Below are 15,717 nucleotides of genomic sequence, written 5' to 3'. Positions count from 1 at the left end.
TAACTCGATTTGTTTTACCTTCCGACAGCTATGTATAGAGATACAAATTCCAACAATATTGCTCATTTGGAAGATTCTACGCTTCTATTTAATACACTTGGTATCTATAATGTTTTAGTGTTTAATATTTAAATTATAACATATATTTTAAGTATTTGAGAAATATTGGGTTCATTCCGATTTTTAAGGAATTTGGTTCACATGAAAGATCATATTGAAAAGTTTTTCGTCGAAAAACCTGAGAGGTTCTGGAAGGATGGAATATTCAAGTTGCGTGAAAGATGGAGAAAGGTTATGGAACAAAATGGCACCTATATAATTCAATGAATGTATATCGAATCGAAATGTAAATCGGAACGAACTCTCCGGGCGACCCAATAGTTATTATAGAAATATAAAAAGAATCGTTACGATCTTTAAAATATATCTCAAAATACTGACAGAAAACAAGCTTCGATCTTATTCTATTACCAATTCTTGATTTAACATTACTTTTGGTTTTTTTGTTACGCATATAATAATCTTTTAAACGCATTTCTCAATTCCTTTATTTAGAATCTAATTCTTGCCTATAACATTCGTAAAATATTATGTTCAATTTTCAAAGGAACACAACGTAATTTTTTTTATATTTTACGCATCATAATGTATTATGCAATTTTTCATACTTTGCGTGTTATAAAATTGATGTACATTTCTAATCCTTGAAACAAGCAGGAGGGATCCCTCGTTTTACAATATTTATGCCGATTCCGTGGCTCGTGGAACAGATTCGCTGATAAAACTCGTGTTTCTACATCTTAATTAGCACAACCAATGGCACCCGTGTAAAAATTGAAAGAAACAAGGGGCGTTGTTCGGCAGAAATAGTGGGTGAGAGAGATTTCCCACTGGATCGTTTGATTCGACCAATGAATAGCAAGCCCATTTCAGTATGCATCGCGTACGTCGTTCGCTTAATAAGTTTTCCTTATCGATGTGTGTCATCTACGAGCAGGCAACCAGAGACCCGTCATTATCGTCCCTATCTCGGTTGATAGTTTTCATCATTTCCATCCAAAGTAGCGGTGCACAGCACACACGCGGTACTTACTCGTTAGGTGGAACAGCACTAATGCTGCGTGGTCTAACATGTGTCGCTGATTGCACGCACTTTCACCTGATTAGCTTTTAACAGGACGTCAAAACGTTTTCGGTTTTTTTACGACGTCTGATATATACAACTCGTGTTCCTTAATACGATTGTCATATTAATTACTTGTTTCTATCTTTTACGGCAATTTATAGCCCCTAATGAATGCGCATGATCTTTCTTTTATTGTTTTTAAAATAGTTCTGTCGTTCCATTTCATTACCACATTACATTCACATTCATACTTTTACGAATACAATCGGAGAAATGTAAATTAAATTATTATTTATTGTTCTTTAAAACGCAAGAGCTAGAAAATAATGTATCACGAGCAAAAATGAAAGGGAACGATAAATATTTATGTCTATGTTTTCGTATTAATATCGGAACCTCGGCTCCAACGTTGAAAGAGTTTTCAGTATTCTGCAATAATGCTTGCGCCAGAAATTCTCTGACTGCCCTTGATATCGAGTCCATACTGATGGAGATTCGCGGCAAGGGTGCGAGACAACGTAGCACGATTCGGTCAAATCTGCATGCATTAACGCCACAAGCGCGACTGATTGACAATCCGTGTGTCATTGTGACGTCAGTCAAATCGCTCGAGCATCCTCGACCAATCGCAATCAATTAAGGTAACGATTGATTGTTACGCGTTTGGACTCGACGAAGGGAATATCGCGAGCCGGTATTTATGTGGATGATAGACGTGCCATTGAAAATCACAATATCGCCATCGACGAGGGACCAGCTTAAAGCTTCGTATATCTAAATGATCGTTTTTATAGCATCTTTTTCATATATCTATCTGATGTTCCTTCTTATTTTGTTTCTAACAAATAAACGCTGATATTTTGTTTAGCGTTTATCACTTTCACTATTACTATTGTATACGTCACACCCAAGTAATGTGTTTGAAAATAAAATCCTAGTTAGGTTTATTTTTATCCTTATTAGGACATAGTTTGGAAGAAGCAAAGAAGTGGGAGGTGTATTAGAACAAATATTACTACATAAGATAAAGTGACAATCAAATTTTTGGCTACAAAAAGTAACACTTCATTTTCTATTTTTGCTTTCCAATCTTTCTTGCAAGATACCATCTAATTTTCCATTATTTGATATTTTAATAATCAAAGTTCTGCTGTACTTATATTTCCTCAGTTCTCAGTGTTTTGACATTTGTCAAGACTCATCCATTACGCTCACCACGCCCATAATGCTAAATTTCCTCGCCACGTATTTGGCCTTTCGAACAATTTCAAAATATACATATATCTTCCTGTTCACGATCGTAGTAGCGTTCATCGCGGTATTAATCGGGCAGGGTGGCATTTTCCCCGTGAAAAATTCAACCGTGTCGTCCCCTCGAAGGGACCATACGTCCAGGAAAACGAAACGATCGTCGTCGCGCGCCACCCGAAATGGAATCCGTCAAATTGACGGAGGGTATAGAGCGTCACGGCGCGCTGAGGGTCGCGCGAGCCTCGAACGAGCACAGAGAGGAAACGGTTGCAGTACGAACCGGAGGGCTATGATCGATGTCCCGAAATTAAGGGCTTGCCCGCCGAGCGAAATAAAGTTAACCAATCGGGCCAACGAATGGCCCGTTCGGTCGTTATTGGCTCTGGCAGTTCTGGTCCGAGTCGCGACGACCCGATGCCCGATTTTTTCACGCTGTCCCTTGTTTTTCGAGGGGGTCGCCGGGCTATGCCGATTGCAATTCGAGAAAGAGTGATATAGGGACGAGAGGCATCACGGTGAATCCAGGAACTGGTCGCGGATGGGGGAGAGGATTTTCGTAATTATGGAACGGCGTTGGTCCCCGGGGATTCGTCAGTCGACGGGAAAGCCCCTGGCTCTGTACGGCCACGACAATGCCATTTTAATTATGCATGTTAATTGGTTTCCGAGTCCGGCGTAATACCAGCTTCTCTAGGACTATTCTCGCGGTGCATCTCCTCTTCATGTTACTGATCGATGCGTTGGATTCATCGATCGACTGATCTATACTTGTTACTTTTACGGTGAAACTTACAACGAGGTAGGGTTACTTCAACCACCTAAGGTTTGGTTTATCTTAAAATTTTAATTCAAATATAAATTATATACGATATTATGCTGAATCGATATACGTATGTACGGATCAAAAGCACAACGAAGATAAATTTTTCATATTAAATTTATTTGCGGTTGAGAATAATTGAGAAGTCAATAAACATGTGATGAAAAATATAACGTGAGGAGAAAAAAATATACAACCTTCTGTGAATTTTTCCGAGAGAGAAATTATTGTGGACTTATGTACACTTGAGTTATTCGACGAAGTATTACAATTGGTCTTGGTTTTCTTGGTCTCTGATCGACTGTTCCCTTCAACGCTCCGTAAGGGAAAGTGATGGGGTGAAAAAATGGCCACGCTTCGATATAGCAATCGCTTTTGTTTTTTGTACTTTTTTTTAGTGAGATATACACGATTGATGGGGGCTGCGTTGTACTTTCTGCACAGCTGAGTGAGCATGTCACAATCGGCCAGGGCCGCCTCAATCAAAGTGGCATTGATACCCTTCGCTCCTTCTCTCGATCGGGCCCTCGCGCTCTCCATTGCGGTTTTGTTCGAGACCGAAAATCTATTAGCCTACCAACATATATACACATATTTTCTACTACATACAACACCTCTGTGTAAGAGAGAAACTGATTTTAATACCAACAAATACGAAAAACCATCGTACGGGTTCAATTCCTGGCGAATTTATCTTCTAGAAAATGTACACGAAATATTGTTTACTCATATCGACTGTAATATTTATAGTCTATTCTTTATATATCTTTATATATGAAATACGATTTCTTCCGAACAATAAAGTCTGTACTTTCTAAAATTAAAACTATTTCATAGCACTGAAATATTTAAATAACAGATGCATTAACCGCTGATGTAAAAACTACATATTAACAATTATTTGTAGTTCAAAACATTCCCATCAAATCGTTGGAATTAAAATCTGTGAGGAATAAGATACATGTAGTATAATTTGTATTAATTAACAATTTCTTGTAATCAAATATTTACGACCTTATTGTACTATGATTTGAAGAAATTCGAGAAATGATATTAATCTTACACTTAAACGCATTGATTTTAGATGGTAGCTTGAAATCTTTTCGTAAATATCACGAATACTGTCTATGGTAAATGCATGATAAACATAATGCGCATGCTAAATGAATCTTCTAATTCTATAGTTCGTACATTTAGGTACTCTACGCCAGGCACGATCTACCACAAGCCAAGGTAAGAGACATAGTTTAGGGTGGCGCTCGATGTGACACGCGACCGCAACGTGGTTGTGCATTTACATTATATCGCGGTTTATACGATGTTACTTAGGTGCGTGCGTGCTGTGTATCGAAGCAACATTTTCGAGATTAATTTTTCTAATGCTTTCGTCAGACAAGTCTTGTTCCATTGGAAATTTATTGTGATACAACTAACACAGTAACATAGTCATCCTATCAGTTTTAATTAAACGCGAAGTGAAACTTGCCAAATTATTAAAAAGATCTCAAGTCTATTGATAAATTTAACGGTATTTAGAATTATGGTTATAGATAATGATAGAAAATATTTTGATTAAACAATAATATACATCTTAGAGAACATTCGTTACGTATTCTTAACAATCGTAATCTTCTTTGTTAATATTAAATGATGGTAAGAGAGTTGGAACCATTGTCTCGTTTATTTATAGTAACATTCACCTATTTTACTCCCAATATATTGACAAACTTTGTTTCGGTATCAATCTATTGTTGCGAAGAGGGATCACTTTTTCCTCGAAATTCCCAATATCAGATAAAACACTTTGATACCAGTTTCTCGAAATGCGCGAATAAGTATAAAATCCATTTTCCCAAGAACTATAAACAACACCTATGGCAGATCATTGCACTTAAATCCAGGCGGAGAAGGATTCGAAAACACTGCAAGCTGCAGAAAAATAGTTACGTGCAAGCCCAGTAGGCTTTGCCTGTCACCTACGTGTATCACATATCCTCCGAATAAGGATGAAAGCTCCGAGGCGACGTTGTATCGAAAACCGTAGGTTGAGCATCCCTGAGCACAAGATGTCCTCCTGAAGACTATCTCGGCCTTGGTCCCGCGGGAAACCTCTTCCTTCCTACCGTTCCTATCTCAGGACACTCTATAGCCTATTCAGATACCAGGCTCACCCTACTGCTACCATGTTAGCCAGCTTGTGAGGAAGAGAGAGAAAGAGAGAGAGAGAGAGGAGGGGGGAGACTGTTGAGCGAGAGAAGGGGCGAGAAAGGGAGAGAAAGAGTGTCTCTGTATTTCCAAGGACAAGCAACACCATGTAGAACGTGGAGGAGGTATAAGTACGCCTGAGTATTCGAGTGCTCTTGTACCTTGCAGTCTCACCACACCTCGTAGGAAACGTATTTTGCAAGCCTAAATATCACGGGTTTCTAGTCTATGCGACGCTATCTTGCAAGTGGGTACCTTCGAGAAGGAGTTATCTGGCCCCTTATTTCGCAGATCGTTGAGAAGCATGATAGCAAGGGTGGCAAACTGATATCAGAGTCGTTGACGTCTCAATGAAATTCGACTGTATATGTATACACTACCATTCATAAGAATCCAGACACTTTGATCGATTTGTGGTAATCGTGTCTGAATTTGATCAAAATATACGAATTAATGATGGATTAATAATTTGAGGACTGAAAGTCATCGCGGTGTTAGTCAACATTCTGAGAGTCTGGATTTAGTCAGGTACTTCAAATTTTAGAGGTGTCATAAGGGTATACCATAAAGGGATGATAATCTCTTTAATTTCATAATTGATTACTTCACTTTCTGTCGCGATATGTTTTCGTGGCTAGAAAAAGTATAATGAACTTTTTATAATAATAAATGAAGAACATTATTTTATGAAGACAAGAAACGGACTGAGCTAATTCATCAATTTTTCTTATGGTCTACCAGAAAGCCCCTTAAAAACGCAGGGTGTTTTTATTCAATACTAAAAAGATACTGTCGTACGAATGAAAAATACTACTCATGTAATAAGTGTATCTTTCAGTTGAAAGATCGATAGTACTAATGTAAGTAAGATAATAAAGGCGAGTATTCTAGACACGGTAGCTTCGAGTGTTAACTCTGTTGCGTTCTGTCATCATTCTAGGTTCAATTCTATTCTTTATTCTTAACAAACTTCTTAATTTTATGAAAATTATAAATTATAAAAGAATCATTCTTAATATTCATAGTTTCGTGTTCTATATGCGTAGAAAATAATAAAAATCCTGTTGCTTACTAAAACGATATTAACGGATATAAAAGTTGGTGGATAGCAAGCAGAATTAATAAAACTTCACGAAAACGATACGATTTGATTATATCCAAAACGATATTATCCACTCACCGATCGATGATAACAGGATCACTTGGTGTTTCGTTTCGGTTTCCGCAGCTCTTCTTATCGCAACATCGACTACAACAAACAGAGTCAGGTGGATCAGAGACTAGTATGTCGCAATTTCCAAATATTTCTTTATTTATCCGTGGGGGATGCATTCTTTCTTCGACTCAATTCGGTGGGTCCAGAGGGTCAGAATTTTCGAGGTCGTCTAAAAACTATATAAACCCTTGGGACTTTGTAAGTTTGGGGGTGGAGAGTAGTCAGGCCGAAGTCCCATGGGTCAATGAGTCAGCCACCCCCAAAGAATGATTGCACCCCCGTGTGTCTCGTTACGTTTATGGTTTGCCACCGCAAGGGTGGCTGCATGCATGAGGAGTAGATTCTTTGCTCTTCGGCCGTACGTGTTTGCATACAGTTAGAATTGCCACTAAACGATGAAAAGGCGTATCATTGCCGTGTCAAACAAATTAAAGTTAAAATATTTGCATATTTCAGGTATACGATCAACGTTACCTTCATCTTTAAATGCACACTGTTATTTGAGATGATTGTTAAACGTTGATAACTATTATTAGGAAAAACTCACCTGCACATCACCTCGTGAGTAAGAAGAACCCTACACATTTCAGGATTTTTATCTTGTCCCTCATACATGATAGCCTGGAACAAAATGAAAATTATTTCAGAACGGTAATTACAATGGTATATGTGTACATAAATGGTATATTTCACAATACAAGTTTAAATGATCGTTTGTTAATGTCTAATTTAGTATTAAAATAGTATAAAAATATGTGTTGTCAGGCATTTATTAGAATTCTGGCATGTACTTAAATTTCTATATTATACGTATAAATGGAAACCTATACAAAAAATAAAACATGTTAGAAAACTATCAGTAGGGACGCAAGTCGAGAAGGGACTATTTCCCCTAGAAATCGCTAAGCCATGGTCGGCTTAAGCAAATCCGTTAAGCTTCCTTCACGACCTTCTGATTGATTTTTATTTAATGATAACAAGTCGTTATCCTGTATTCATACACTTACAGTTGGGGATGAGTCGCGAATTAACCGTAGAATAATCAAGCATGGTTAGGTAATACATTTTTGATCTTGGTGAAATCCCTCAAACAGTAAGTAATATTTTGAGGGTATTGAAGTATCCTGTGTAAGATAAGGAAAATAAACACAACATACAAACAAGCGTTTTGTTTTATTCGTATATTTTTTTATTTTTTTATTCGTACTTAAATGAAATTTTCTCAATGACTAAATTAATCATTTAACTAATATTCGCTTGATTCCATTAATTAAAGTATAGAACTATGATTGCAAGATTCAATATACAGCAATGGCAAACGTAACGCGAATAAACCACGGAATGTAGGTGCATTACTATGTATCTTGTCAATGCACAACCGCGCGAAAGCAAATTTCCCATTTCGTTACAAATTCGAAGGGAAGTCAACTCTCGGACATTTGTATTTCTACGCGTCAGACACGTTAATCGTATCGCCGGTACGCGTAATTTATGCAGAAGTTGCTTCGTATTGCGTGTAACGACCTAAATTGCTGGAGTTGGCGAAGAAGCGATAAAATGTAAATACTTTGAAATATAACGTTCTAGGGAATTGGTTATGTTGGCGTCAGTGGTCTCGGACTGCGAAAGCGGTTGAATAGCGAAGGATCCCCGTAACGATATCAAATACATTTCGCCTCGGCAGTTAGGTGTGACTTTCAGAACGGCATCAAATATTTATACGAACAAAATAACCGAATTGCAACGTAAACGAACCGCGATGGTTGTATACGCGGCGGAAGGTAAATCAGAGGAGAATCCCCCGCCGAAGTGGAAACGTCAGCCAGGGAAATAGAGGGGCAAAAATAAACACGGAAGAAAGAGGAAAGTGGATCGAGAAGTGAAAGAGGAAAAGTAGTATTCCTTCGAAGAGGAAAACGAAAGGAGGCGCATAAAACGTTTCGTGCCCTTCGGCCGTTTCGACTCCTAATCGTTGAACAGCATGCGATCTTATTTGTGTCGTGAATAATTAATACGAGTATCTACCTTGTACGCATTAACTCCGGTTCTAAAACACATAGGGTTATTAGTTGTAATTAGTTACTTAACGGAGTAACTATTTTCCTAAACCTTCGGTTAATATTGTGTTAAAATACAATTCCTTCTAATCGACGTAATTGGTTTGCTAGAAGAGTGACGCAAGTAAGGAACGTAAACTTCTGTATAGGAAAGTTTGAAATAGAAAGCTTGTTATCGATACTCGTTAGTTAGTCCATGCAGTGGAAAATTGTTAATTACTCAGCCGTGACAATATCTTTCCACTTTTACAACTTTTATTTTCATATTTAAACAGAAAATTATAGCTCCCTTATGTGCAGTTAAAACTTTATGTATAGTATGATTTATCTCAATCAACATATCCGATTTTTAAACATATTTCGTCGTCGTGCAGTTTATTGCCGTTACTATACTAATTGGAAATAAATGCTACATTGGTAATAATATATCTGAGTGAACGTGAATGTAAAATATTTTCACTATAAAATATAGATCTAGATAATATTTCAGTCCGTTATATAGTTTAGTTTTTGGAGAATTAAAGACTGATCATGTATTTTGGCGATGGAAACAATAAATTTTTTAAAAATAGAGTTCACCCGATTGACTTTCTAAAAATACATTGACTATGAGAAATAAATAATGTATTTTGCAACCTCTATTATGGAAAAAAAATAGAAATAAGATTTCTCAGAATATAGTTATCGGAATATACGAGGATGCCTATTTATCCACATTTTTTTCTATACTGTGATATGAAAGTTAATATTATTTTAACAAACATCTATCAATTCATAATTATAAATATTCCGATATTTAAAAAGGATAGATACCTAACGCTTATCCAATCTTGGGCATGCACATGTCATTCACGTGTAATAATCATTGTTTATACACGTAATGATCATTGGGTAGATCTTGTACACCTTCTGATACGACATGCGATATTATTTGCTCAGTAACCGTTGCCAGGTACGATACGTGTTGTTGATTTTACGTATCTATCCCACTTACAGACAATTTCGAGCAATTAGTTTTTACCGCGTTGCTTGTTCTCATGAACTACTAAGTTCTTGTTTGTTCTTATCGCTGTACAGGTCGACGATATCAATTATCGATCACGCACGTATCGAAATCGATCAATAGTTATGTTTTTGTTCTTCTAAAAACTACTTCGTGCAAGAACAAGGCGATAAAACTCTTTTTACAATCTTTTACTTTACAAATATATTTGTGGTAACGTTATAATATTCGTACAATACGAAGTGTTAAGAGTGAATATCTAATAATTTTTCAAGATATGGAAATCAAAATATTCGATACTCACTGATCCTCTCTCTCAAATCTCTTTTCTAGATTAGTCATTTTGATCGCTTATCGCCACACGTTAATATTTCTTCGTTATAGATATGCAATAATCGCGTCGCTACGTACGAAATTTATTGGTTAATTCCGTCAGTCGATCGAATTTTGATAGTGTCATTCCATGTCAGTTAATATCGTCTCTAAATTAGATTGAAATCCAATTAGACTAGAAGCAATTGATTGGCTATTACTGACTTTACAATCGCGTAATTCCAAAGGAAATATTGTTAACATTACATTCTTTTTAGTATTAGATTTATCGCAAGATATTTATTGCAAACGTACACTTAGTCAAAATTTAGTAGATTTACAGCATGAATAATACATATATAATAAATGTCAAAGTTTGTCCCACTAAATATCTGCTTGTTCAAACATTTCTATGACTTTAGCAAAGTACTGATATGCTTGCAGTAAATATCTTGTAATCTTTTTATACATATTCATGTTTGTTTCAAACTTTGCTAATATAATCATGAAATTTCAAAATGTTTTGTATAATACAAATAATATATTCGAAAAATATTTCTGTAAGCACTGAAATACTTTCGTGAGCCACTATATATCGTCAGGTATCTTAAGGGATGGCTGGCTCAAGTCGAGAGAGTTTGCAAGTAATACTGTCAAATGAGTCGTCCTAGGGGTGCGACCAATCAGCATCAGTCCCTCGGAGGCCTTTCTTCCGTTCCCTCCTGGTCCCAGTAGAAACGTTTGGGCCTCCCCACTGCCATCCAATTCCCACGGGAATTACTTACGAAGGACTAATAGCGATAACACGCCAGTACTAACGATTTTTAAATTTATGACAGTGTGCGTTTACCTACGCGCTTGTTTCATTAAAGTGAAAGTGAATTATTCTATTATTTCGTTGCTATATCTTTTTAATGAAGTAATTAATCTAACGTTTTAACAACTGAAATATAGTATGTTGTGCTGTATGTTAAATTATATGAAAATATTTATATGTTTATACATCTGTGAAAAGTTTAATTGCACTGTGATGAAGAGAACTATGCAAAACTATAGTTATACGAGAATAAGGGAATTGGCCTAATATCCCAAAATATATAAGTTTCCTAATAAAGTGATTATGATAAGATCTTTTTAATTGTTGGCATAAAAGTACAAAAATATATAAACCATCGCAAATGATATTGAAGAATGATTACTATCTATCAGAACGACAGTTTTTGCACTTGGTAGTAAAACCATAACGTTATTCACGACGAGTACTCAAAAATGGCAATAGAACGAGGAAGAAAAGGAGTCGAGGAGGACGCAGATAAATACGAAGATAGTCATTCAAATCTGCCGTAATGATTTCCATCCTGAATCGATTCCAAAAGTCCCCTGGGATTCCCCCTCTATATCGGTTGTGCAACCCCTGTCGCCTGACGTATACACCACCGAACAACGTGCATACAATGTTACTTTCACCCCTGAAAAGAATGTTCATCGTTAGGGGACAGCTCTGCTCTCTTTCTCATCTTATCTGCCAAGGATTAACTTATCTCAAACTTATTATTTCCTTAATCTATAGTTAAATACTCATATTTCAGTATTATATACGTCCATCCGACGTTTAAAAGCTGATATCGATTCGTTTTGGAATAATCGGAAGAAAAATAAGAAAAATGCATTGTCCTGTAATCTTTAATCGCGAGTACTATATTCCTTTTGTCTTTTTCTCCTCTTTAGTAACATATGTTTTTAGCATTACAACTATCAAACTAGTCAAAACTCTGACTGGCATCAAATTTTGTTTCTTATAATTATTAAGAAATGGAAATATTAATGTTTCATCGTAAGACAAAAAAATGATTACGTACGAAGAGTACAGGGGAGAAATATGATAAGTACAGGTTTACCGCTTTAATGACTTTGATGTTATTTAGTGATTGTAAGAATTTATTTTAATGTAACATAAGTAGAAAGAGAAATAGCTTCGGTTCAAAAATATGAACCTTTTAGTCATAGAAGTTTCGTGAAAAAACTAACAGCATACCTAATATCTGGAATATAATAGTCAACACTTTTGAAATCAATATTTTTGATGTAAATATTTGTAAAAGAATCGCATAACTAAATTCAATAAAAAGACAGTTTTAATAAAGCTGTTTCAGAAGCAATCGTAAAATTCAATAGCTTGTCAGTCAATCGTATATTAATTTTACTAAGTAATAGAATTACTATAGTAATTCTAATCATCTACGTACAACTCTTTCTAAGGTATATATTAAATATATCGGTAGCTTTGCTGTTAACGACGCGACGATGAAGATATTAGGTCGATATCGATAATAGATTTAAAGAAGCGAATACACAGAGAGCAGAGTACGAGTGTGATGTGCCACGGAATCCTTTCTCGATTCTTTTCTGAATTCCCGCGGGTAGTATTTCATAAAAAAGAAAAAAAAAGGAGAGAAAAGGAAAGTTCCGACTGATCATCTCCAGCGGCGGATGGAAGTTGGAGCTTAAAAGGGTTAGGTACAATTTCCTGTTGTTCATTCATTTAAAATAACGATGGTACGCGGTTCGCTGCTTCCTCCATACCCGCGTCCTGTAAATGCTTTTTTATCCCCGGAACTAATTACAATTTAGCATTTTTAATCCTGCGAAAAAGCGCATTCCAGTTCTCCCACCTTTCTCGTTCCCTTTTCCTGGCCGGAAGTTCGTTCTCAAGCGCTTACAAACGTACGTTGTTAGCGCCATTCAGCCGCGGCTGCACGCTGCTCTTCTCTTTCTGTTAGAAGCTGCTCGTATTTTTCTGGAAATTTCAACGAGAAACGCACAGCAGTTCTCGACATCCTATATTTTTTTTTCCTCTACTGCTGCTTTCTCGTCGAGAGTGCCTCCCCCGTACTCTCTGCCCGCTCCGCCAAGCGAAAGTAGATATAGATACCCGTACCTTGGCCAGGAGCGAAGAAATTGAAGAACAGCTTAAGGGTAGGAGGGCTTCGCCACGGGCTCAGCAGCCAGCTCGGTGTAGCCAATTATTGCGGATTTATAACCGACCACTTGATTCGGTCTCGAGCTAGTCGGCCGCATTTCCGAATTGGAATTTGTGAACCATAACTCGATCTTCAACTAGCAAATTTTTCTTCTCATAGACAAGAGAATTTACTGACTGTTTTCAACTTTGGACATCTCTTTGAGTTACGCTTTGAGTTGCTTTATTTTATCAATTAGTACATCGCAGGGAATCTTGTTAGTAACGAACTCTTTTTAGTAAAATAAAGAATGAAGATTACTTTGATATAATATACAGTTAAAAAGTGGAACAGCCTATGTAGCCCAAAGATATAAACCTTTCAGCAACACTTGACAAATCCATGAAATTTCATGAGAAAAATTATCAACATACCTAATACCCAAATCAAGATTTTTTAGAGAGAGATAAAACGAATATTTTTGATGTAAATATTTCCAAGAGAACTTTTATGAAAAAGAACTATTAACGATAAAATTGTATAATTGTCTAAAGAATATTGAAAGAAGAGAATGAATTTTTGGGTCAACTTCTACGTTTCAGTGCTATTTATGACTAAAGCACTGTATTATTTGAATATTTATTAAAGTTAATAATATCAATTCAAAAACAAATAGAACGTACTTCACGCGAGTCATGGAAAGAAAATGTTTCTGCACCTTTTTCGCATTGTAAATAACAAAGGGTATCCAATAATCGTAGTGTTGTAATGATTTTCAGGTTTCTAACACAGTACTCTTTATACAAACTAAATGTTACGTAACATTGTTGCTTTTTAAACCTTTAATCCAGAGAATTCTGGACGTTTGTTAATTTTGTAGGGCACGGTACGCAGTAAGAACACGTCAACCCAGATTTGCTAAACACTTCGTACGAGTTGTTTCGCGAAACTCCATACATGGACAGAGTAAATATATATATCGATTCTCGTGTCTGTATGTCTTCCTCTCGCTTTGGCAGAATGGAGGAGACGCGTTCAATCGAGGCTTTGATGTATAAATTGCAGCTTTCTCGTTTTCGATCCTACCTCCCCATCCAACTTTCTACTCCCTTTACTGGCACGATTCCTCCATAGAGACGGAAAGGGTATCCCGGCATCTATCACTTCCGCTTTTCTTTTCCTCGTGGACAATCGCTCCGGAGAACTATCGAGGCGTTTACTCCGTTCAAGATTCCGTTTCATTCTTTTACCAATGTTTCTACCAACTCTGCAGGTATCTGGCTACTTACATTTTTCACATTTTTCACATTTCTAGTAAGCCTAAGTTCGATAAATAATCGACAAACGGTTGTAACATAGATACTTCAAAATTAAATCAAGATACACATTATTTTGTAATAATATAATAAATAATTTGAGTTTCAGTATAGACATTATATTATGCTCGAATATTATCATTTAAAATATTTCTGAGCGCATAGAAATCTTTTCATGAATAATTAATTTTAACGATCAATTACTACATGTATACATGCCTATTATTTCCCACAGGAAAATGAACAGTGATCTTTTCCAACCTTAATAAAATTGTTCCCAAGAAAGTTAGGTTACGAATCTCGTATAATTTCTTGCATAAATCGTTAAATCGACATAATGAAAAATTTCTTTATACTAATTCTATGTTATACTTTGTCGTTATAAAAACCGTTAAAAATATAAAAGATATATTTGATACGTTTTGGAAAATAGAAAATAAATCATTGCTATTCTATCTTCTATCAAGTTCATCTTTTTTCAAAAACTCTGTGCAAACACCGTTTCGTACTCTTTTAAACGTAGCTTAACGCACAGATCGGTCCCTGGTCCCTGAAAGATATTCAACCTGACGACGACTTGGATCCGATTAATAAAAGGAATGGATCGCGAATTGAAGAACGGTCTCTGCCGACGCAAGGCCACCGCGGCTTAGTAATTTAATCAGCTAAAACTAACATCAGCTCTGTTTCCCCAACCTTCCTCGTCCACGGCCGCCTCTTTCTTCTCCCTACTGCTCTTCTTACCTTCGTAACCGACCAACCCCAAGATGATTTAATCTGCTAAAATGGTGCAAGTACCTATAGATACTTAGAAGCTAGGGTCGCGAACACGAAACAAAATAATTCAAGAAAGTAGCTATACCTTTCCAGCAATAGACAAACAGCTTTGTACTACACTATGTAGTCTACTTTCTCTCTCTTTCTTTCTCTTCCCGATTTAGATTTCTAATTTTGAAATGTCTTCGATTCCCAGTAACTTGAATAAACCAACGAAATTCAACTCTAAATCAATCAAACTCAAAGTATATTTTGAAACGCGCTATGAATTCATATTCGTAGTAGTGATAAACTTTTGCACTTTCGAATATCAAATCTATATCTTTCTCTTGCAATAAATGCAAATATTACAGGCTCTCTTCTTATTTCTGCAATCCTTGCAGGTATCTTCTACGAAATATTCCACACAACGTAATTACGAGAAATTTCTATGAGATGCAAACATTTTCGCGAATCAATGTAAGTGACATAGTAAGCTTCGTGTTACTCAAAGTTGATACGTCGATCAAAATCGCTAAGAGACGTTTACCAAGCATTTGTTTACACTTCTTTATCTGCTCGTACGATCTACCATTCAGCTATTAGATATTGCACACGTCGCAGGCGAGAAACGCGATTCACGGGAAGCCATTGGTAGCCAAAAGAGCACCCTCGAACGCGCAAAGGCTTATCGT

The 15,717-nt window shown here is 36.4% G+C and overlaps 1 protein-coding gene across 4 annotated transcripts in view; it reads right to left on the bottom strand.

The window, feature by feature from the left end:
- The window catches only part of LOC126869775 (transcription factor collier), a 96,343-nt gene that overhangs the window by 56,896 nt on the left and 23,730 nt on the right, over positions 1-15,717 (bottom strand). For all 4 annotated transcript variants that reach the window (XR_007690996.1, XM_050626718.1, XM_050626717.1 and 1 more), the window contains exons 5-6: positions 7,166-7,239; positions 6,583-6,651 (exon numbers count right to left, since the gene is read on the bottom strand). Coding sequence is in view for 3 of the 4 variants with exons in the window: in XM_050626718.1 (XP_050482675.1) it covers positions 6,583-6,651; positions 7,166-7,239 (143 nt within the window). In the remaining variant the exon portion in view is untranslated. The remainder of the gene's footprint in view (positions 1-6,582; positions 6,652-7,165; positions 7,240-15,717) is intronic.

Source organism: Bombus huntii, chromosome 9, assembly GCF_024542735.1.
Source record: "Bombus huntii isolate Logan2020A chromosome 9, iyBomHunt1.1, whole genome shotgun sequence".
NCBI lineage: Eukaryota > Metazoa > Arthropoda > Insecta > Hymenoptera > Apidae > Bombus > Bombus huntii.
This window is presented reverse-complemented; position numbering and strand designations above follow the sequence as displayed.